This window comes from Amblyomma americanum, chromosome 8, assembly GCF_052857255.1.
Source record: "Amblyomma americanum isolate KBUSLIRL-KWMA chromosome 8, ASM5285725v1, whole genome shotgun sequence".
Taxonomy (NCBI): domain Eukaryota; kingdom Metazoa; phylum Arthropoda; class Arachnida; order Ixodida; family Ixodidae; genus Amblyomma; species Amblyomma americanum.
In genome coordinates this window covers 15,297,968-15,323,145 of record NC_135504.1, presented here as the reverse complement: position 1 = coordinate 15,323,145, position 25,178 = coordinate 15,297,968, and the positions used below count along the sequence as shown (strand labels likewise).

The 25,178-nt window shown below is 49.0% G+C and overlaps 1 protein-coding gene across 5 annotated transcripts in view; it reads left to right on the top strand.

Annotated features, from left to right (window-relative positions):
• Positions 1-25,178, top strand: part of wake (ankyrin repeat and fibronectin type III domain containing protein wide awake) — a 423,547-nt gene that overhangs the window by 343,481 nt on the left and 54,888 nt on the right. For 2 of the 5 annotated variants that reach the window (XM_077633883.1, XM_077633882.1), the window contains exon 1: positions 22,746-24,911. The exons of the other annotated variants lie outside the window; for them this stretch is intronic. In XM_077633883.1, coding sequence (XP_077490009.1) covers positions 24,470-24,911 — 442 coding nt within the window. In that variant the 5' untranslated portion in view covers positions 22,746-24,469. Of the gene's footprint in view, positions 1-22,745; positions 24,912-25,178 lie in introns of those variants that run through there. 5 annotated transcript variants of the gene reach the window in all.

Here is a 25,178-nt window from a genome sequence, read left to right as displayed (position 1 = left end):
TTATCCCTTCCCTTACGGCGCGGTTCAGGTGTCCAACGATATATGAGACAGATACTGCGCCATTTCCTTTCCCCCCGAAACCAGTTATTATTATTATTATTATTATTATTATTATTATTATTATTATTATTATTATTATTATTATTATTATTAATAGTTTCTCGTTGAGTGAGTAAGTGTACGCGTGACTGTGTGGTTATGTATATCCACTAATGAGGGATGCACACGGTCAAAAGTCTTTAAGGGATTTAGGCAATCCTTACTTCTAGCTGTTATATCCGTGTGTATACTGTTTCGGGGCGGGCAAACCTTGCTCCAACGTACAATCGACACCAAATTTGTGGCTGTCGGAGTCTACACGTGGGAAAATTTCAACGATAGCCCGCATAGGCAGTCTGTAGGCTATGTATTGGAAGTGTCTTGAGGATCTGGAAAAATAGCGATGGGACAAAAGAGCAGCTTATGCGTTTGCTGCGCGCTCGTGAGAACGTTTCAGATGTCATGCTTACGCATGAAGCCTCGCATCGCGCAATATTCGTACTTGATTTTCGCCGATTCACGCGCGTATACACTGCAACGAATATGCGTTGCAGCGGCAACTTTCACGCTAACCTCTGCGCTGACTGAGTGTAGGCGCGTCAGCGTGGGCAGATGTATGCGAGCTACCATTTCGCAATGCACGCAAAACTGCCTTCCGCCCTCTGAGGAAGCTAGCTGTGCGCTTGGTGCGCACCACACCTGCGCCAGCACGTCACGCAAAGCTGGCTGCGGGTGGCATGTGCGCACCCACGCGAGCATGTGCCAGCTTCTTTCGCTCGCGCACACACACACCTCTTACCATAAACATGCGACTCTGAATGGAACTCGAGACCTTGGGGACTCATTGCCGCCACATCATGTCGGGACGGAGACCTTGGCGAAGGTATGTCTTCGCTGCAGCTGTTGTTGGTGATGCTCCTGTGTCTTGTTCTTACTCAGAGGCTACGCACCACTGATACATACACACGTAGACACCTAGGACTCCACCGCCTTGGAATCTGAAGAGAGATGCCTGGGACTCCGTCTTACCCAAGAAACCTGCGCTAGGCGCCACGAAAAAAAAACATTGACGGAGCTTGAGTAACTGTCTCGCCCAGTCCAAGGTCACCCGGGTGCCGTGGAGTGCATAATGCCGGGTGGCGTATTTCGCTGCCCTGTATGTGTATGCCCTCGAGAACATGCGTAGACCGCTGCGGCGTCGTGCAAAGCCTCGGCACTCGGCGTACACTAGACCTCGTGGTGAAAAAGCGACGGTGCTCTTCGGGTGTGACGGAATAAGAGGGTCCGCGAGACGCTGGAATTGCAAATCAGGTGGTGTGCATGCGCGGACCAGACGACACTGGCTAGATGTCTGCAGTGGTGCTCTCGTCATCTACTGTGTTGCACACCTGTGCTTCGCTCCCGTCTGGGTTTTATGTAGCAGTTGCAACAGTGTATGCGTGTTGTCCGAAAATGCTGCGCTCGGCGGATTTCATAATTCTGTTCCACCTCTTCTCGCACGTCTCCGGGAAAGGTCATTGACCGCGGTGAGAGCTTGTTTGTTTCTGGCTAGAGACAAGAGGACGCCGAAGGGGAAGCGCAACTAGCGCAAGAACGACCGGAAAGGAAGCAGGCGAGCGATGACCAAGAGCAAATCTTACCTGTTAATACGTAAACACGATGGCTAGTATCAAACACTAGCAAAGTGTGGCGGGAGCTCCACTTCACGATGATGCAATGCAATAGACATTACCCAAAGTGATAGTGCAACAAGGCGTGAGAGATTCTTAATCAACGCGGTGTTTTCATCTCCAGGGTTGCTAAGAACCATGTAAAGTACGAAGCCTTGTGAAGTATATTCAAGGACCCCGAGCCTTGTGTCCCTCTGTCTTTATGTCCGCCCGGTCCGAGGTCCATCGGCATCCGCCTCGTATGACAGAGGCACGGGTTTCGATCCCCAGTGCATCCGGGTTTTGCACTGGGTGTAAGATTTCTCCATATAAAAACGGTGTGTTGACTTTCTGCGGAGTTCTTGTAGAGTTTGTTGCCTTCCTGTGTATATCGTTTTTTTTCTATTTATAGTGTTTAAACACAACTCTATAAAAGTGTATGGCTGTAATTCTACAGCTTGTTCATAGGATGTGTATTTTCTGTAGACTAGTCTATAAGATTTGTTTATCGAAAGCCTATAGACTTTATCGACAAAAGTCTATGGACAGACTATAGACTGTCTAAATAAATTTTTGTAAGCGTCCCCTGGCACGTTGCTTGGTTCCTCTGCGCTGAAGCTCGTGGGCAAATAACAATTTGGTCCTAACTTTGTGCAGACTGAAAACATGCTATCCACGGCGGTCTTTAAAATGAAATCGTCATCATCATCTAATCACTTAGCGACCGCATTACCACGGATGACACATTCTCTAGAACACGCACTCTTTGATCATCATGTGCCTTGTACGGATCACTCATAGCGAGAACAAACGACTTGGTGCACGCCGGAAATTTCTTTCATCATATACTGCGTTCTGAGCGGTCAGTCTGGACACAGTGTTCTGCCGTAAATTAGCTCCGTAAATAAATCGCACATTTGAATTCGCTCAGTGCGGTAAGCTGAAGCGATGCTGCAAACAGCGCTATCAATTCAGCTTCGTTCTTTCGGAGTAATACACAAATAGATTTGCGAAAAATGTTATGTCCGCGAGGACCGCGCGCGAAGCACTGGTCGGGAAGCCATATAATAATCACAACTCACTATTATATCGACCTTGCTAGCCGCCGCGGCGCCTCGGCGGTTATGGCACTCGGCTGCTGGCCCGAAAGACAAGGGTTCGATCCCCGGCCGCGGCGGTCGAACTTCGATAGAGTCGAAATTCTAGAGGCCCGTGTACTGCGCGATGTGAGTGCACGTTAAAGAACACCAGATGGTCGAAATTTCTGGAGCGCTTCACTACGACGTCCCTCATAGCCAGAGTCGCTTTGGGACGTTAAACCCCCTAAATCAAATCATATCGACCTTGTTGCGACACAGAAACTAAGGTAAACAACTGTCTGTGGAAAACGGCTCTGTAGATCAACAACCACTTACTCGATTCACTTTTTCTCCTGCTTTTTCGAAGACGATGTTTATCGCCGTAGCATTCGCAGGTGGTCTGGGACTGTCGCTTCATAACAAGCTATGAAGACGCGGCTTCATGCGCACATTCAGGTCGCTTTGCTTGGAAGCATGCCGCTAACGGTTCTCATCTGGTCTCCCGTTGCTGATTATTACATTCTTGTCACAATTGCGTCAAGAGCTACGGAGGAAAACGATCATCGATGTCTGTCCATGTGAGGACACAGCAGAGATGGAACAAGCTGGCACCGGAAAATGTGTTGATGGGTCGCGGCCGATAAAGAAACACTCGACACTCAATCATGCGATTCCCTCTCGATAAAAGAGTATACTGGCAGAGTTGCATGCGGGTTAACAATTTATTTCTTCGTCAGATTGCTAAACTAGCTGCGTCGCGGCCAAAACTTCGCCGATGTAAGTGCGCGGTAAAAAAAAAAAGCGTCATCTTTTGTTTACGAGCTTCCGAGCGCGTCCGTTGGAGGCGTTTCCTTTTATGATGACGTCGGCTGTAAATAAATACACGTTCGCGGGAGGCGTCGCGCGCGACACAGCTGTTGGGACTTGTGTGCAGAGGGTCCCTCGCGAATGTTGGTTTACGCAAAACAACCGAGCGGTAGCCACGAGTTTCCGTTCCACGTGCCTAACGCGGCGCCGTGAGCGCCAATGGTGGTGCATGGGTCATAAAGTCAGGGGCACCGTGGCGGCAGTTCTTAATGCTATACTCGCTTCTATTGGAGCTCTCCTCTTGGCCGCGGCGTTATCTTTTCCCTGAGTGCACGTTTAGAGGCACACGTCGTGTTTCCAGAGGCCGTAAAATGGAGCTCGTAAAAGCCAGTGAAGTTTGTTCGGCTGGTTTATTTTTCTTAATTGATGTTGTTTCCTCTCTTATAGTGTTACATCCTCCGACATCCTCTTGTTTTTTGTTTGTTTCGCCTGTATTGTTCTTTCGGCCTCTATCATGTCGGGTTACTTCCGACACTTTCACGCCACTGTCTCTTCCCCCCTCCCTTCTCCCCCGCAGTCTCTGCTAGGAAGTTGTTTTATGCGAACTATAATTTTACGGCTTGCAGTACTTGGAGTGCAGAGCGAACAAAGACAGCTCTTAAGGAGGACGGTTAGAATTGTTTGGTGCGATAACTTGGAAGACATTACCTTCTGAAATAAAATACTGAACGCCGTTATCCATCGCATTCAACGTTTCAGTATCGCACGCTTCACGCATTCATGGTATTGAACTGCCTGTGTCTGCAGAAGGAAGAGGAAAAATTGGAATTAATTAAAAATTCAATTAATTAGTTTACTGGATGAGGTAGTAGCCGCAAAGACGGTGGGTCCAAATACTTTTGTACGAATTTCTAGGTGATTGATACAAATACCTTGATTGATTGATTGATTGATTGATTGATTGATTGATTGATTGATTGATTGATTGATTGATTGATTGATTGATTGATTGATTGATTGATTGATTGATTGATTGAGTGACTGGTCACTATATCAACCACTTGTACATGTCTAGCAACAGCGAAATTGACAGACGCAAGAAAGAAAGAGTGGCTCAGCCCGTGCCACTTGCGTACAACAGGCTCAGTCTACGTGCAATTAGAAGGAACAGGTTGAGGGGAGGGTAAAGGAAAATTTCATAATAGACTAAAATTAATGGAAAGAAGGATGTGGCGTGTAAAAAAAAAACAAGCTTTGTTCCTGGTAGTAAAATTTTACGGCGCGAATTTGCGACTAAACATGTTTTGTGTCTTGGCGCGCGCGCCGGAGTTTATCTCTCTGATACGAGCTTCACTAAACTCCACCCTACCTGCGTCACGGAATTTTGTGCAGCGTGCCTGCGTGTTATGCTACGCGCGACCTCCTTGTTATTTGTGCCTCGTCTGCGAGCTTACTACCTTGTCGTCTTTTCCTTTATGGCCGGCATCTCTCTTTCTTCCTGTCCTTTTTTTCTTTTGCTCTTCCTTTCGTCTTTGCACGCTGAGGATGGTGTCGTCCGGGACGGAGACCACAACACTTTTGTTTTGTCGTCTGCCTCCTCCGTATCTTGGCGACATGTCATTCACTATACGCCGACATGTTTATCATTTCGGGCGCAAACGGTTCCCGCCCCTCCGGGCTTCCGTCACGAGTTGCCCGCCGCTGGGGCGAGGGCTCGTTCCATCTTCTTTGACGTCATTGGCGCTTTTCTCATGACGCTCGTTTCACGAACGATGCTTATCTTAACGAGCTGGTCGAGCGGCCCAGCAAGAGTTTCACTCGAAATAAGGTGGTCAACTGTTTCTTGCCGACGCGGTCGGTGTTGTGGACGGGTCTTCTGGAGGGGATTATTTTAAAACGACTGGATATTTGAGATGCGTTCAGCCGCTTTTGTCGTCGCGTTAATTAGCGAGAAAGCGTCTCCGCTGTCGTCTTTGTAAACAGATAAAGAAAAGCATAGCCTGCTTAGCGAGTGTATTAGTCACTGTCTCGGAGCTCCGACGGATCTGTGCTTCCCGCTGTTCGTCGCCCGTCGGCTGTGGCGTGTTCTGCGTGGTTCTTTTCTGGAATGGCCGACCGCAGTCGTTCCTGCGGGGGAGCCAATTAGCCCGCAGCGGAAAAGGCTCGGAGATGAGTAATTGGAAACCAGTGACGTAGGCTTCGACACATACGCTGTCTGTGCGACTAATCGTCGTGCCGGATTGCCCCGTTGTTTCAAACGGGGTAAAAGAAAAATGTGTGCGTAGGAACTTTCTTTACGGTAAAAATAAGCTACCAGCGTTTATAGCTGTCGAAAACTTCCACATACGCTTGTTGGCTATGCAATGAGGAGGCTGTACTGCTGGGTTTGGAAAAGTGGTCGTCCTGGGAGCTGCCCAGGGAGCTTAAAGCTCGTATAGTTCGTGTGTATGCTATGGATCCTATAGAGTAACTCCAGACTCTCATGATCCTGATGTCTGATCTGATGATGATGATAATGATGATGGGGATGACGATGATGACGACGAATTTTACTGGTGCAAGGGCAGCTCTGACCAAACAGCGCCATGGCAGAAGGTTTTGTTCTTCCTCTGAGGGTGGGGTCAAGGTGTTCTCAAGGTGGGGACAAAGACCCATATCCCAAGATATTCACTCTAAAGAAGCCGAACACCGGAGCAGGGGAAAGCTTGTACCCATTCTGTCACCGGTGGACAGTTGAGTTGAGTTGAGGTGTTGAATGCTACAGGTGGGGTTAGCCTTGCTTATTCTGTCGGAAATTGCTGCACCGTAGAGTCACTTCTATGTTAATAATGTCGTAAAGCCTTTCGGATCTACTCCGCTATGTGCACAGTCACTTATAATAGTACACATTCCTCTCCCGCAGTCACCATTCATGCACACAATCACTCCACACATTCCACACCACGGACCACTCCAGAAGTCACCATCTATGCACATATTCAGTTACAGTAGAACATAGGCCACTCCAGAAGACACCATCTACGCACACATTCACTCACAGCACAACATAGTCCACTCCAGAAGACATCATCTACGCACACATTCAACCACAGTAGACCATAGTCCGTTCCTGCTTTCACCATTTAGAAACAAGGTCACCGGTGGACACTCGGCGGCATTAGTGTTCAAACTCCACACCTCCCGCATGCGAGGCAGAGCATATGGCTGCTCTTTGGAGCTACTCAGAATTGCCTGTAGGGAAAGGAGGCGCCACCGTCTATGCGAGTTTGTTAAAGAGCCTTTCGCCCACCGCGGAAATGCAGAGAAACGGAGGCTCGTCTTTTCGCTTGGCTAGTGTTGAATCGAAAACGTAGATTCTGTACTTCGGAGCGGCCGCTGCTCCGCGCGATATATGCTGTCCGCCTTGTGAGGATTAAGTTCTTTTGAGGTTGCGACATTCTCTTTAGCGAATCAATGAAAAAAAAATGGCATGCGAATTTTCGCTATTCTGCTTGTATGGAAATTAGTAGTGCGTTTGCTATAAAAAATGTTGGTCGTATTGCTACGACTGAATGCACGTCTCGTGCCAGACACTCGGAGAACAAAGTACAAAATGCGCTCTCGTCAACCATATTCCTGCACCTGTAACCCGAATGGATGAACAAGCGGCCTTTCGTTTTTTTTTTTTCCGCATGGGCCATTTCGAGAAACTCTATGCGCTGATCGAGGAAAACTTGCTGTTGGGCGAGGTGCTTTTCCACGTTTTTGATTAACACTGCCTTCGGGTCATCATCCTGTTGCCTAGTCAATTTTGCTGATCGACGGCTATCTCGATCCGCGCTTTCTCGAGAGTATGAACTCCGCTGTTAATCATGGCCATCATCATCAATCAGCCGTGCTTTACGTCCAGTGTACGACAAAGGCGTCACCCACTGACCTCACCTTGTCGTACGGTGCTTCTGGCCCACGTACAACTGAATATTCCTTACAAAACTTTCTTTAGACAGTCTATAGACTGTACATAAACTCCTCTCTATAAAACATATAGACTTTCTATAAAAAACACTGGACAGTATATAGGCAACACAAATCCAATGCAGTCTACAGACAATCTATAGATTTATGGTCATACACTTTTAGCCGACCTTTGTCTATAGACAATCTGTAGACTATGAACAGACAAAGAGAAATATCTATAGGTAGGCAATATAGGCAATAGAGGCTATAGGAAGTCTATATAGACTGTTCATAGACCATTTTGTAAGGGTAGCGCTCCGACTGTCTGCTTGGTGAGCGGGGCAACACACATCGGCACAGACATGATGATTGCTCTAGCAAAAGTCCCGTAACCATGCTGTTGCTTTATAATTTCAAACTAATAGCTCTTTGCGAAAGGAAATTAACATGTCAGAAGCGCATTTGTTACATAAGCTGCTTACTGAATGGGAATGATTATTGCATTCAACTTTGATTTGTAGTATTTACAGGAGCTTGGGCAAGCAGTACTCCTTCTTACATGGTGGCATTTAAAATATTTCCTCGTTTCGTCACTTCCTGCATGTAGCCCAATTTTAAATTTTACGTTTCAAAAGCATACGGATGGTACAATGCATAAAAGCTGCAGGCATTCGTCCGGCGCTGACAATGTCGACCGTTACTGGATAGTATAATAAGCGACCCCCCCCCCCCCCCCCCGTCCCTGCATTCATTTCGCTGCCCACGCTTAGATAAGCGCAGTGGCGAGGCGTCACACCTCGCCGGGTCCGTCTATCAGGTTGCGCAAAGGAGGGCGTCGGAACAGTCACGCCACTCAGTACCCCTGTCCCCAGCGAGAGAGAAAAGCGCTGTAGCTGCAATGCCGCGTACACACATCCTCGACTATTATCAGGCGCAGCTAGCATCCACTCCTCGTCGGGGGCATGCATCGCATATCCTGGACACGGGGTGTGGTCAGATCCCCGTGTAAAGTATTCACCGCGCACGTGAGCGCTGACGCGAACCGGCGCCGCTTAAAAGATTCGCTATTCATTGCGCCTTGTCCAGCGGTTTCACGCGCTCCGCAAAGACTGGTGCCTTGGCATGAAGTCGTCAAGGAATGAGAAAAAAAGAGGACATGTTACCGAGTCTGTGCATCTGACGCACAGAGAATGCACATAAAGCGAAGTTGCACAGAAAGAAGTCACACAGGAAGAAGTTATATAAAGCGAAGTTACAATGCAACTGAGTCACATGCATACAAAGAAGACACATAATGCGAAGGCACAGAAAGAAAGGACGCACAGAGATAATGCACATAAAGCTCTAGGGCCTATGCAGAAGAGATACGTGCAGCAAACACATTCCGCGAAGGCAAAATGAGAGGCCGGAAATAAAGAGACGGGACATAAATTGAAGGCATATACAGCGAAGAAACACAGCGAAGCAACGTACAGAGGTTGCACATAAAGAAAAGCCACGTAACGCGGTGGTACTTACAAAGGAAGCACATACAGCAAAGGCACAAAAAGAGGAGAGACGTAAAAAGAACGCCCATGCAGAGTGGTCTTGCGCGACATGGAGACAGGTGTACTCGGAGCTGTTGCTAAATCGCGCCAGTGTAGCCGGGAGCCGGGCATGTGACGGGCGCTAACTTCCTATCGCGTCAACAGCTCACGCACCAGGCTCGTAAAACAGCCTCCACGGCATTGAAAAATCATGAATTCTCGGACGTACGCCTCTCTGTAGCCGCGAATGCCTGTCTTATCATTAGGACACGTGTGTGTGTGTGTGTGTGTGTGTGTGTGTGTGTGTGTGTGTGTGTGTGTGTGTGTGTGTGTGTGTGTGTGTGTGTGTGTGTGTGTGTGTGTGTGTGTGTGTGTGTGTGTGTGTGTGTGTGTGTGTGTGTGTGTGTGTGTGTGTGTGTGTGTGTGTGTGTGTGTGTGTGTGCGCGCGCGCGTGCGTGTGTGTGTGTGTGTGTGTGTGTGTGTGTGTGTGTGTGTGTGTGTGTGTGTGTGTGTGTGTGTGTGTGTGTGTGTGTGTGTGTGTGTGTGTGTGTGTGTGTGTGTGTGTGTGTGTGAGAGAGAGAGAGAGAGAAACACAAAATATGCGTAACGTCCGATCCCTATCCCACTGCCTCCGCTACTGCACGCAATACAATTAAGCAAGTCAGGGGATGGTGTAACGGGCGCAAAAGATAGTGTCCTGATTGTGAAACCCGCGAAGTCCGGCATCCCAATGATCCTTCGTGGATGGCGGGTGCAGAATGAAGCTGAGCGTTAATTCTTAAAAAAATTCTTGAACACTGGTCTCGTCATAAAACTCGTAGCAGCCGTCTTCCACGGAATACCGTGTCCTTGCCTGTGCGGAACTCTTAAATTCCCATTTGCGTAATACGCTGGCACGGTCGATAGATATATTTAGCAGGCGTACGAATGCTTCGCTGATAGCGCATGCGAGAAGCCGTGACTCCACGATGAATTCTGTGGTCCAGGTCACTTTTATGCTTCCGAAGAAAGGCACATGCTTTCTTTTTCGAAATCTTGGCTAGTATTCTGATTCAGATGATGAGAAATACATGAAAGGAAAGTGCACGTGTCTGCTTGGGTGAATTCGTTTTTTTCTTCTTTGTCCTGAAAGCCTTTTTTGAAGATAAAGCATTTTGGAGGTCCTTTCTGGCAGAGGTATCTGTGTACTCGGTAGTATACTAGGATGTACTGCGTCCGCAATTCGCTGAAAGGAGTAATTGTGAGGTACTCTCTTGAGAGAGTAAATGCTCTCTGAATCCAAATGCAGTACTCCGTTTTGGGCAATTCCTCTAACGTACTCGACTAATTCACATGTAAATACGGTGCGGCTCGTTGCGCGCAAACGCGCTGTTTGACCGCGCCTGGTTTGATCGCACACCCTAAGCGCATTGTGCCTTTCCTAGTGCGCCATGTCGTGTTCAGGGTTTGCCTGCAACATGAAGAAATTCCGGGCCATCGCTAGATCGTTTCCCTGCGTAAATAATGGCCATGTATGAAGGTGCGGATTTTAGGTCATGACCGTCATTCTGTGTAATGTTCAACGTGAACAAGTGATTTTGATGACGAAACAAAAGATTATCACTTGCTTGAGATTTGATGCTGATGTCGCTTTGCAGTAGTTATGCACTATCAGCGTCAAATGAAACAGTGTCAAGAGAATTGAGATTTACACTGCATAACTGTAGAATATTGCCCTAGACAGACAGAATATTAGCGCGGTTGAATTTGGCATCTAAAGAGTGAAGACCTCTTTAGAAGTATATCCTCTGCAGCCGCTAATATATTTTTTTTTAATCTTTGTGCTCGCTTCTCAGTTTTTATCTGATTTTATTTGACGCTGATGGTACTTCATAACTGCAAAACTTAGCGAATATTTCAGTAACTGCTTGCCTGCTCTCACTGATACGGCTACAGCTAAATGTTGGCAGCGCTGATCTTGAAATCCCGAGGTCGGTGGCTCTACTCCCGTGATGGCTTCATTCGGCAACATCCTCACGACCTGCGGCGGGACCACTTTTGGGTCAAGTCTCACAGAGGTTCTGAAAGTTTCCCACTGCCTCGAGCACTTGATGCCTAAAATACTTGAAGGGAAACGCATCTTCTAAATGCGGCAAACCTGCAGACTAGAAAGCGATATGAGTTTCTTCTCCCTTGTATAACGCGTCGCTCGCCCGGTCTATGCTCGGTGGGCTGTCGTCAGTTCCCCGAGTTCATGAATAAAAAACCCTTTCCGAGCGCGCCATGTCATTGACTGGGGCTCCCCGCGTGATATACCGAAGTGTCTCCGCACGCTTTCCGAACTGTGTCGATGCCCTGCGAGTGGCTCCCTGGAGGCTCGACCTTGGAAAAGAAAACTGGGGTCAGGCGAGGAGGGTGTTGTGGTCCACCCGCCGTGCCATCCCGTGCCTGGTGCCAGATACTTATCGGCCACCTGACCGCCTGGCGACAATAGCTGGGTCGCCCCTACACGTGCCGCATCTGTAGATTCATCCTGCCATTCATTTCACCTCGTTGTCCGTGCGAGGAGGGTGATCTTGAACTTCCTTTAGAGCGACATATCTTCTTCAGACCCAAGTAAAAGTTCAGTTTGTTAGGTTTGGTTGGATTAGAGGGTTTAACGTCCTAAAGCGGCTCCAGTTATGAGGGAGGCCGTAGTGGAGGTCTCCGGACTAATTTCGACCACCCGGGGTTCATTAACGTGCACTGACATCGCGCAGCACACGGGCCTCTACCATTTCGCCTCCATCGAAATGCGACCGCCGCGGCCGGGATCGAGCCCGCGTCTTTCGGAACAGCAGCCGAGCGCCATATTCACTGAGCCACCGTGGCGGCTGGCATAGGATTTCGACCTGCAGTGGACTTAGCTGGGGTAACGGATAATGGTCATTAAGTTTTGATTTAGGGCACTTTACTGTTTCGGTAAAATTAGGATAAAAGTTGAGTGTAAACTCCAATACTCAGACTGGAACATTAAACGTGTCTAAGATTATTTCCCTTCGTGCGACTTTTGTCCGTGCTGTGTGCTGCTGGTCTTTGTGGCTTCGGAAGCATGCAGCGACTTCTCACGACGCGCCTGCTGTTAAATGCATTAGCGACTGAATACATATTTAAGCAAAAATTACCAATAATTTTACGTTGATGTGCGAGAAACATTGGAGGTGTATGGCCACATGAGGGCAGAGAGGTTGTCTAGAGAAAGCAACCAACTTGAAAGGTTCATCAGAGCACCGCCACTGCTACACAATCACTGAAAAGCTGGCTTCGCTGGAGCACAGCTAGTGTTCTGTTATTTCGAATGGCAATTACGTAGCACAACTGGCGCGACGTTTTTAAAATGCGGCGTTAAAGACAAGTGCGCGTCATAATAATGCACCGGGTCTGACGGATATACAGGTACCTTTCTCAAGGGGTGAACATCCCCAGTACAACTGGGCGTTGCCATCGGTGATCATAGTAGTGCCATAGACTAAAACTGCTGATCCTGGTTCACTTACTGCACAACATCAATGTCGTCGATGTGCTGGAGTGGTGGCCTAGTGATTTGAGCATGCTCCTCGCTTGCGGGAGGTGCGGGGTTCGATCCTCAGTGCCGTCGGGTACGCACTGGTGGTACTGTGGGCACCAGCTTTCCCTTGGCTTGATGCTATGCTCCTTTGGGGTGAAATGCTTGGAAATCGCGTCTTTGATCCCACCTTGTGTAGACGCAACGACCGTTTTCCATGGCGCTCTTTTAACCAAAAGCTGCCTTTGCATCATAAAAATTCATCACCGTCATCACTGGTGTTGTTCAGCTAGATTTGAGATGCGTCGACCGGGAAAGGGCTCGGTCGAAATTGGGCGCCCCTGCCCTCATGTCGTCCACTTGACCAGATAGATACTCCCTATACTTACTGGGGCTGTGGACATGGTGGGCGCACAGTTCTTGTGAGGCCCACAGAAGGTTGCAAAGTTTGGGTGTTCTTTTCTTTTTTTTTCTGCTTTTGCAGATAATGACTCCTTTGTGAATAACTCACAATCAAAATACACCAAGGATGAGTCCATTCATTATCCGTCCTATTAAAGCTGCATTGTTTAGCGTCCTGCCGCTTTATCGACGTTTGGTCGGCAGCAAAAGAAATATTTGTTTTTCAGAATATTGCAGTTGATAATGGGATATTTTTCGCACCACCAAATTAAAGCTCTTTGATTAATTTAATGGTGACTGCGACTGTTCTAGAGATAGTGACCGCCGATTAGAAGTAGACGACAGTGTGGTCTAGCCTCAAACATCCGCGAATAAGTGCTTGACGTCATCGCAGCTTGCGTAAATCAAAACTGCTGTTGGCGGTAACACATCTGCCTTTTCGCCTTTTCTAGACTATAAAAGATACTTCTCAGTAGAAGTAGTGCCTTTGTCTTTAGAACGCTGTGATCTGTAGGTACGGCCCAGCTTAAATTTCTCCTCAGTTTCACTTCAAGCAAAGTACTCGCCAGGACATGCCACAAACGAAATCTAAGATGACGTTAGCCGCGGCGGCTGCGTTTTTATGGAGGAAAAACGCTAAGGCGCCCGTGTGCTGTGCGATGTCAGTGCACGTTAAAGATCCCCAGGTGGTCGAAATTATTCCGGAGCCCTCCACTACGGCACCTCTTCTTCCTTCCTTCTTTCACTCCTTCCTTTATCCCTTCCCTTATGGCGCGGTTCAGGTGTCCAACGATATATGAGACAGATACTGCGCCATTTCCTTTCCCCCAAAACCAATTATTATTATTATTATGACGTTAGCCGTTTAAGAGATGTATATAGTGCTGTTCTGTATGGGTCCTCTGACATTTATTTCGACGGGAAGAGGTGGCGTACAGTTTTAATAATAATAAACGAAGACAAGCTGTTCCCTCGAGAAACCTTCCTTCTCTTCGCATCGCGAAAGGCTCTCTCTCTAACCACGGGCGACATGGTGATGCAGCGCTTCAAGGCCCGGACAAAGTAAATATCCTCCACTCGGCGAATGTTAAATAAAAGCGTGTCTCATCTGGGGTGCCTTGACGTCTTTGCCACGGCGGCGCTTCGGGCCGTCGCCAGTTTATTTGTTTTGTTTTTCATTTTAATTTTTCTTCGTCTCTTCTCTGGCATGTTTATGAGCGACGTCGGGACGGGATCATTTCAGCCTGAGACACGAAGGGCGACGACGTCTACCCTCTCTTCTTCATCCCCCTCTCCACTCTCTTCTCCATCCGGTGGGCGTCGAGAAGCACGCCGAGCACTTAGCACCCGAAGCCCCGTATTAGCATGCGGCTGCTCCCATAGCTGCGGCTATACGGCGTCGTCTTTGTTCGCGGAAGTAGCCATTACGCGAGCTGGTTGGATGGCCGCGCAGTTCGCTGTGTGGCTTCATCGTGAGAGAAGACACGCCAGAGAACACCGGGCCAAGAGCTTGTTCACGATGGAGATTGGCTTTTCTTCTCTAGAGACGAATTCCGCAATCGTTGCAAAGAAGGTTAGCGCACGTGTGACTTAGTTGCTTTTCCGGTTATATTACACGCCAAGGGCCTCCTAATTGGCATCCTTGGGTCTTGGGTATGGTGACACGTTTACTTCAATATCCACCAGACACCGGTACGTTCGAGTCCGAGTGGATGCGACACGTCCGAAGGAAGCGCAAAAAACGTTGCGTTCAGAGTGTTTATTTTGGTCAAGAACATGAACAAGTGGGGGGGACTATACAGCCGTCATTTATATTAGGTTGTATTAGGCTGCATGACTTGTAGCAGAGCGGGGCGTGAGGTGCCACTGCACCTGTGCTCCTCAATAACCTGCAGGTGGCTATGTTAAATTTTAAAGAAAACTTGTCTCTCGATAAACCGATAAAACTGGCTCGATACTTTGCTGACCGCTATTTCTCAATGTCGGGGTGACCGGTATTTGAACAGATGCCTCATAACTAGAGCACCAATTATAGAAGCGGGAGGACCGGTACTCTAAGACAGTCTGAATGTCGAAAGTGACAAGTCACTCTTCAGTGTTGCACCCTGTGAAACTGACACAGCTCATTTCGTCGTAGCAAAGCTGCAAGGCGCAACTCGAGGCGTGTATTATTACGCTTCATCGCTGTCAGCCATGTGGCGTGACCTCCTCTCCTATCGGTCTACGATTCGACTTTCCCCGCTCTTTCCACTGCCACCTAGTCCTAGCAAATTCCCTAATTTCCCAGTTATGTTTTCTTTCCCCCGGGCTGTACCCCGCAACAGTAGCAAACCATACGTTACCAATTCTCCGCATAGCATGTTGTCCTGCGTTACGTTTGTGACGAGGCGCACAATTAACAACCTTGACGAAGTCAGATCTAAAGCTGGCACAATGGCGAACGGTTTATTCGTGTTCGTAAAAAGGAGCATTCTGCATACTTCGCTTTTTATCACCCTGGATGTGCTGAAATTGCATTAGGTTAGAACTTCTCTCACCGTTCTTGTCGTTAATGACAGACCTGGCAGTGACGGCGCATTCCCTAACCGATGTGTTTAGTAAGCAATGCCGCTTGCACGGCGCAGATTTAGAGGGCCAGTTGGGTGGATGGTATTAGAAAGTATACGGAGATAAAGTGGCCGCAGACCTTATAAAAATGGTCCGTAGACTTTCTACAGACTTTTTATAGGCTCTATTGCCTTCCTATAGATATTTTCCTTTTGTGTATTCATAGTCTATAACCTGTCTATAGAAAAAAAGTGCTAATAGTGTATGTCCATAAACCTATAGATTGCCCATAGTCTGTCTATACGATTTGTGTAGAGATAGTCTAGACTTCCTAGAGAAAAGTCTATGGACAGTCTAGAGACTGTGTGAAGGAATTTTTATAAGTAGCTGACACAAGACGAGGTTATCTGGAGGGATGTGAGAGGACTTTGTCCAGCAGTGGGCATTGTTAGGCTGATGATGCAGATAACTGTGATCACAGTGATGATTAATTTTTGTGTGCCTGAGTATGTGGTACGTCGAAACCAATTTGAGCTCCGCCCCTGCCATGAGTGTAGCAGACCCTCTGTTACCCCTTATACTTTCGTTACACGCAGCTTACTTGTATCAGGCGTCTTGCTCCAAAGCTTTGTATTTGGAAATATCTGACTTGCATTTATCGGCTCTCTGCAGTAGATGTTTTCGAAAACCTCGCTGCGAATTGCAATGGCACTTGGTGCTGCGATTGCACTTTCCTTGTTCTGCGAGCGCGTAGGTTTAACGGTAATCGCTCAATGGTTAGCACACGGGGCAGCGGGCGTGGGAGCAAGGTCATTCCTTGTTACCTCCTCACTAACAGACAGAAAGAAGCACGGTTTGCAGAGGAAACACGAGTTCAGGTAGCATACTTTAGCTGTAATTATAAAGAACGAATGAATATTGGTATAGGACATGTCACATGTAATGCGCTCAAATTGACATCCGGCGAAGGAGCGTGTGGTCTAAATTATTCCGGAGCCTTCCACTACGGCACCTCTTTCTTCCTTTCTTCTTTCACTCCCTCCTTTATCCTTTCCCTTACGGCGCGGTTCAAGTGTCCGCCGATATGTGAGACAGATAATGCGCCATTTACTTTCCCCAGAAAACCAATTAAGGAGCGTGTATACTTAAAGGACCAAAATGTAGAGTGGGTCGGTCGAATTGGCTGACACGATTTAAGGATAAGCTGAAACTGCGTCGTTGTGGCTGGCGAAAAACAAAATTAGAAGTCGTTGTGATGAGCCTTTTCTGCTCCAAAGGCCTCAGCTTGGACTATAGTGATGTCTGTGTTGTTGTAAGAAGCCAGCGGTGTTCTTCCATCGCATGTCGAGGTAAAAGAGCTGTCTTTCTCCTGAAGCGAAACAGCTGGTCGTCGCAACGCCCCTACGTAAATCACTTTTCAAACGTGCTTCGGCATCTCCTCCGGGCAATAAAATCACTCCTACTTAACCCGATCTCATGTAACGGGCTGCACCTGCGTAACTGCTGACAGGAATCTCTGTTGAATACGAAAGAGAATTTCTTTGCGTTTTTGTGTATTTTTGTTTGTTATATATATATATATATATTTTCAACTCGGACATGTTTTGCCTGGCAAGAGAGACTGATCGCGCGCGCGCCACTGCCGCACATATAGAACAGTGGTGATTCACCGGAGGCGCGAACAGGGACCACGTGACCAACTCCCCTTACGTCATGCACGCGTAAGCTGGTCTCAGAACCCCCCCTCCGCTGTATGCCGCCGCCACGCCGTATGATTTACAGCCTGTGGCTAAAGTTTACCTCTCCGGGTCGCGTGCTGCCTCTGCTTCCAGTCTCCCTTTCCTGTATTTTTTTTTTTAAGAATCCGCAGCGCCTCTGAATTAAAACACGGCGCGCGGCTAAATTTTGCCCGCGGGCCAGCGTGTGTTTGTAAGCAGAGAGGCGGCCTGGCTACACGCGCCCCTCACGTGCACTTCTCTTCTTGTACGCGGGTGACCTTACAGAAGAGTGCAGCATGGACTCCAAGTCAGAATGGATGGACTGTAAAAGTGCTTCGAGGGGACTTCGGGGACTAATTGCGTTGCCTCAGCCCCATTAGTGGCTCGGACATCAATCGTTACAACCGCAAAGGCTTGCGAAGGTTGCTAACGCATTTAGTTCGGCGAGTTGGTAATGGCTGCCTAAATTCTTTTCTAGTGAACTTGCCGGCACTACACACACTCGCACTGCACAGAAAACTACACTTGTTCTGTGTAGTGCGAGTGTGTGTAGTGTATAGCTAGTTTGGGTAGTAGTGTGCAGTAGTATAGTAGCGTGTATTCTTATTTCCTAGCGAACTTGCAGGCACTAGACACTTGTTCTGTGTAGTTTTCCGTGTAGTGTGCAGGACCTGCAAGTTCGTTAGAAAATAACAATTTAGGTAGGGAACATCGGCTTCTTGAGTAGGTTTGTTCAGAATCTCAAAGGATCGAATAGCCGAAAAAAAAAATTGGTGGACTCTTCAGTTCACCTTCAGAGCATGATGCGATAGCGTTAAAATGTCCCTACGGTCACTTGGGGGACCCTGGAGCACCCTTTTGGAGACATCAAGACGCTTGTTGCCGTCACGTATTAAACGCTTTATTATACATTATCGTCCATATGAATTCGTGACGATAATTAGTGACCGTAATTAACTAAGTGCTCCTGTGATGTAATACGCGTACTGCGTAGTGCGAGGTGCTCGTGCAAGGCCTCCATTTATCCCTCGACAGCGGTTCGATTCCGCTCGGAAACATTTTTCTTTTCGGCGAAACTGGTTTTCTCCGTCACTACCTTTTGGACCAATCAGGATTTTCTAGTCACGCCGACGCCAGGTGTCTCGCCGAACGGGACCATTAGCGCTATTGCGGTGAAAAGACGTCGCACGAAAAACACAACTCGTACGCCTGTTTTGTTCTTCAATTCCAACGTCCTGTTTTTCATTTCATGGATTAAATTAAGCGTAAAGACATACCCAATGGCGTCGCAGTCCACAGAACCAACTCGGAGCACAGTTTTGCACACGCCTCTGAAAAGTGCGCTAGGCGCGATCCTACCACGACTGAGGCGCCTGAATCCGAGGCGGCCTGTTATTCCTCGGCAGTGGCGTGGGGATGTTCTCCTCAGCTTATTTTCTTAGAACTTTCTCGCACGCCTTTGGCTCGTGTGGACCAGGCGCCAGGCGTCAAGAATAGTTTATTCGAGCCAAAAAGAGAAGGCGTGTGGGTGCTCCGCACAGGTGCGCTCGCATATACCTGCGCATCCCCCTCCTCCCCCCATCCTCACCTTGAGGCACTTCCAGTAGTCCCTTGCCGGGTGGCGAGAAACGGAAACAAATACCAGCCAGCCAGGGCTTGCGCGGAAGGCATGCAATGTATTCCGGCTGGCTCCACTTTCGGCCTGGTACGTGAGTGAGCGACGCGTTTTCCTCGACGCTCATACACACGTAGGGCGCGTGCGGACCTTGTTGTTATTCGCGATCCAATGTGCCGTGAACCAGTTCGGTATTGGGAAAAAGCGCGGGATTTCAAGATGCGTTCGCTTCCTTGTTGGCCGCCGCCGCATATGGCGCCAGGGCAGCCAGGCGGCATTAGCATTGCGTTCGGTGTTGCGCATGATCCGTGGACGGTGTTTTTACCCGAGACAGGTAAACAACACGCGTCTCCGGCTTGAACTGTCTCCGTGTAGACTTGTCCCGGCCTACGTCATATGCTCGGGTGCCACCGGTGTGGTGGGCAACACATTTAGCTGCTCATGGCGTGGTGCAGCAGATGTGGCACGTGCAGTGGTAGCAGTGTTTGGGAGAGGGAAAGCGGTGGAGAGGAGGAGCTGATGATACGTGTGGGACGTGTTAGGGTACCAGAACGGCCGTTTTTGCATACCAGTCTACGCCCATTGGTGTCGTCGCCTTGTTGGGGAACAGGGCGCGGTAAAAAAGTACAGACTCCCTTTTCTAACTGGTGGGCTGGCTGGTGAGCTGTTATTATTTTATTCCATTATGTAACCACATCGGTTAATATGGGAGCCACTGGGGTACAATGTCGTTGCTATAGAGACCGCCATCTTGGATTTTATTTATTTATTTCGAATTTTATTCTATTATGTTACCACATCGGTTACCATGGCAGCCACTGGGGTACAATGTCGTTGCTATAGAGACCGCCATCTTGGATTTTATTTATTTATTTCGAATACTTTCCAGGCCTGAAGACATTACAGAAAGGAGTGGTATTGGTACTTAACATAAACAGTGCATATTATACAATATTATTTTACAAAGCGGCAGAAAATACAGTGGTCTTGAAGTTGTTAATGTCACAAATGGCAGCGATGGAGGGAGGAAGGTCGTTCCAGTTTGCGCTGGTTTTGAGAATAAGTGAATTATGACACGCTTTTGTTCGGAATAAGCATAACTCGGTGGCTCGAAATGCGACCAGTAGAGCTAGCGCCCTAGAAGTCTATAGACGGTCTGTAGACCATTTCTTAATGGAAGACTTGACCAAAACTGTAGGTAACGAGTTCACATACTGGCGCCGTAAAGGCGAGCATTGACGCGATCTGCACGCAGTAGCGTGTCTGGGTTTAAGGACATGTTCCGATTTATAGGCCGAATTCGTGGAGGTGGGACATAAGGAGCCTGCTGTATTTCGAAGCTATCTGAGGAACGCAAGTGGTTTGCTGTGAACGTGCGGGACGGCCGTGAACCGGCGACGTGCCCTAGGCCATCGAACCGCAAATCGCGCTTCACAGAACACACTGGGTGCCTTCTTGACAAAGATCCAGCTTCTAGATCCCGGGAGCCCGTACACGTGGCCATCATGCAAATCGATTTGTTTTGTATGCCACCGCGTGATCGTTCGTTACATGTCGAACACGCATATATTATCGACGTTTGCATGTCCCTTAAGCGAACGCGGAGCGCCGCATCGATTGCATCTGATCCATAGCAATTGGTGCATGTTCGTTTCAACTGTGAGCTAAACGGAGGGGGCACAGCTGAATGCGCGACAGCGTAGCACTGCCATCACGGTGCAGTCTGAACGAGTCGGCAGAATTCCTGGCGACTTTTAGCTATCAGCGGCTGTCTATCCGCAGCGAATGCGGATCACCTTCAGAATGTCGGGAATTTGCGGCACCCAATGTTAAATATTTTGATGTGGCTGCTGGATATCTGCTCTGTCCGATGCGACAAGACATCGTGCGTGACATGTTTTGATGCAGATGCTGGGTGTTTGTCCTAGGAGATGAAATAACCCCATTCCACGAGACATGTTTTGGTGGAGGTGTCTGGACTTAGTCCTGGGAGGTGCAATAACCCTTGCATGAGGCATGTTTGGTGGAGGTGCTGGCTTTTCTCGTATAGGTGACGTCACGGTACTGGGGTCACGTCGGCGGCTTGCGGTGCTCTGCGCTTGACGGCTTCCGTTTAGATGGCGCCATTAAGGTCACATTGAGAACTCAGTCGGGTGACGTCACGCCGTTGATCACGTGATGATGCACTCACCGTGAGGCTGGTCACCACGCGAGCATCCGTAACGCCACGCCAAGGTTGCACCCTCGGATACTGTGGGAATGATCTGCTGACAGCTGCGCTGTAAAATTCAAATTAGACTTACGCCTGCAGAAGCTTTGACACTGATTAAGGGAAATGCTGATACTTTGAATGTAGAAAAAAAAAAGATTTTTTGATCTCATTATGGGTAAAAAAAACCGTGGAAGGTGATGTACTACGCCGGCGCTGACACCGCTTAACCCAGAAAATGTCTCCTTATGCAGTTATCCCTGCGAAAGTGTTGCTTTATTTACAATGACAACCACACTTTTCTGCACTTTCTCAGAGGTCCGAGAGCACGCAGACGTGTATTTCTGTAGGGCCCGTTCGGCAATTACACTTGATGCCATGTTTGGTTTCGAGACCAGCCCCTTGCCCCGTGGCGAATAAAGAGGTCACGACTCGGCTGTAGCATGTTCCTCGCGTGTATTTGAGGCAGAGTAGGTCGCGCGGAGAGTGGCTTAATTGAGGGGCGGAAGCAATTCGGCGGAGCTTTTTCGGGCCTGCCCCTCTCGCCCGTCCGGAAATGGCACTTGGGGCGGTCTGCTACCTCGAGGGGGGGGGGGGGGGGGAGCAGCAAGGGAGGGGAGGAGTGTTGCTGCCACTTCGCCTCGAGGCGAAAGGGGAAAACATAGTGGGCAGCGCCCTTACAAAAATTTTTTAGACAGTCTAGATCGTACATAGACTTTAGTCTATAAAGTCTATACTCTCTATGGACAAACCGTAGAGAACAGTCTATATGCATTGCAGATCGTATATTCAGTTTATAGACAATCTATAGATTTCTGGCCATACACATTTAGTAGACTTTTGTTTGCAGATCCTGTCTCTCTTCTGGTGTCATTTGGCAGCCTGTTCCCTTTCCATTTCGTTTGTCCATCTTCATGTCAACTGTCCATGTTAATAATAATAATAATAATAATAATAATAATAATAATAATAATAATAATAATAATCCACTCCAATATTTCGAGCACCCGTGTCCTGAAGCCGTAGCTCGCGCGGCGGTGTGACGTCACAGTGGAGAGCGGGACATTCCCTCGTTCAGCCTTTCTTTCAGTGGCGACAAATCCTAATCTTCAAGACAACGCCGCGCGCCGGTGCCATTTATTTTAGCGCCCTCTTTGGGGCGGCGTTCAACACAGATAAGCGGGGCGTAGGCCACCGCAGAGCAGACCCAAAGTGTGAGCGTGGTAAAGGTCTTCTTCCCACCACCGCTATCGCCGTCTACTCTATCAGGTGGTGGTGGTGGGAGAGGGGGAGGGGGGGGGAGCGGGGCCGGCAGTTGTGGCGGCGAGACGAGTTCACGAAGGCGTCATCGCACCCCCGTCGCCGCCGCTGCCGCGGCGCTAGCAGTACGAGTGAGGAGCGCGCTCTTGTTTGCTGTCTTTTGCGCTCCTTCGCTCCACTCTTTCTAACCTCCTCACTCTCTCTTTCACTCCGCTCATCGCAACGTGCGTCTTTTGAGAAACGCGAAAGAGCGGGAAATCGAGGCGAACTCAAGGAGGAAGAAAGAGCGAAAGAAGAGAATGAAATAAGAAAAAAGAAAAGGAAAGAGCGATAGACAAGTCTTTTTCCCCCCACTCTCGAAGGACAAGGTTGCTCGCCGCCGACGCAGCAACCCCTCTTCCCCCCCTCCTTCTCTCCTTCCAGACCGGCTGGCTCAAATCGAGCCCGAACGCGGCTTGGCGCGAACGTGTTCCTCCTGGCAGCGGTGCGTGCAGCCAGGTCTCGCCAAGTGCTCTCTCGCGACGTCCGAATCATCAAAAGCGCGCGCGATCTCTGGGAGTAGGGACGATCATCACTTCGTTCGGCGCGCCCTTCAATCTTCCTCGAAGTGTGTGTGTGAGCGCGCTGGCGCGTTCCGTTACAACTGTAGCCAGCTCGTGCATAAACCGTGTCGGCCGTGTGAGCTTGGCCTCTGCGTCCAGTGCCTACTGTGTTGTCGTGCGTGTATGTCTGTCTACGAGCGCAATTGCACTGCAGCTGTCGTGCCATCCTGCTGTTTTTTTTTTGTGCGTGCTAGCCAGCAGCGATCGGAGCGTGTGTTCCATGACATCTGAAGAAAAGGTCACCGGCTGATGACATGATTGATGTGGCGCTAGAGGTTCGCGGCTGCGGACTGCAAAAGAGACGTGTGTCGTGTGACTGCAAAAGAGACGTGGTGTACAGCTTGTTCTCGTCGTCAAAGCCGTCGTTTCGGACAGACTTGCGAGTGTGGGTTTGAGAAATCGTTGGATTTCGTCTCCCACGCAATTTGACGGCTCCTACGACTGACTGCTCAGGGAACTCTGGACACTGTCGGTCCTTGCCTAGCCGGCCTGCTGATAGGAGACCCTAGCTGGTTCCGCTTGCACCAAATGTTTAGTGACGTTGCCACAGCCCATTGTGTGTAGCTTAAGTCATCGGGTTGTGCCTCTGGACATGATTTAAATGGAGGGAAGGTCACCGTTTACCGCTCGTCGCGGTTCAAACCTTTCGTATTCCTGGAACGGAGTGGACTGTGACGTCTGGCAGCTTCCAAGTCACCAAAAATCACGCGACACTGAATCTGAGGGCAGTACGCTCAGGCACGCCGATTCGTTCGTGTTTATTTGCTAGCATTTGTCCTCCGTGACAACTGATGAGTACTTTTGAGCCTTCTGACATGATTTTAATGTAGAGTAATTACAAGACACATGTTTCACTTTGATTGTCATCTCTGTTCTGTCTCATCTGCACGGCACGATTGTAAAACATCCGACTCAAACGATCACATCGGAGTGTTTTAATTATTCCTAGGTCGGTATTTATTATTGTATCTCTCAGTTATTTTTTGCTTCCTCACCAAAGACCCCCTTACTTCTGTGCCTTTGAGGCTCTTTTTTGAAGCGGCCGCCTGTCTACTGAAGGCGTTTCTCACTTCATAAAACCAGCAGCCCTTCAGTCCTGCCTAAAGAAATCCCGCAAGCATAAAAGGGCGGTGTGCTTTTCCAAATATCCAAGTACAGTATCCAAGCAAGCTACCAAAGTGCCTCTAGTGATCTCAGCTCAAACTTCTACTGCTATTCAACCCAAGACATCACCTTTTCGCCCGCTTCATAAGTGCCATCAAACGACGTCGCGTTTACGAGGAAACTACGTCGTGGAACAAAAACTTCTTTCTCAAAAGCTTTCTTGGAGCAACGTTCGGAATTGTCGAGCAGCTTTCGGCCTTGTTCGCTTTAGCCCTCAGGACATTGAATTATTTCTTTCCTCCGAGTCCTCAGCGCGAGTGGACTGCCTGGCAACCGTCACTAGAAAGAAGGGTCTCAGAAGCCATCCAGGACGGCCAGAAGCCACAAGAAACTGACCTGGGACACTGAAATTCCGAAGTCTTCAGAGGCCAGAGCGCACATCGTGCAGTCAAGATGATGGACAAAGCATTCAGACGGCGCAAGTCCGGCCCGCCCTGCGTCTCGTACCCTCTGTGGCCAGCCATCGGCAAGGGTCCCGTTAGGATCATCGTCGACGCCCCCACGCAGGCGTCCAGGAGAGCTTCTCGGTGGGCGAGGCGTGGTTCCGAGGCGTCGGTTGTCGTGCTCAGCAAAGTAGTGCGGCGGGGTAAGGCGTTCTGCCGAAGCCTCACACCCGAGCCTCGCCTGTCGGGGAGCGAAAGCCCCGAGCCCGAACCCTGGAACGGCGTCGGCTTCAGCTACGGATCGGGGCAGCAGCAGCGCGCCAAGTCGCTGTCGCCCGACAAGCGTGCGTCCCGCGTCAACGGAGTCGTCAACGGCGTCGTTAACGGCGCTGGCAACCGCTCCACGGGTTCGACGGACGACGAGCTGGATGAGCGGTCGCTCTCCCCTTTCCGTGAGTTTTCGCTCCATTTCGGGTTCACTCGCGTTTGAGGGTCGAAGCGAGGTCACGGGTTCACTCCTGTTGTGACGTAGATAGCGTCGAAGATAGTGCCCGTATAGCGCTGACTTTTCAATTTCGTTCTCAATCGGCAAGAAAACACGGCGGCTTTGAAAAGTATGAAAACGGGAAAGTAAAATTTCTCGTTTAACAAAAAAAAAAGAAATTAAATGCTGTGACATTCCTTGTGTGCTACGAGGTACATTCCTTTGTGTGTGCTAC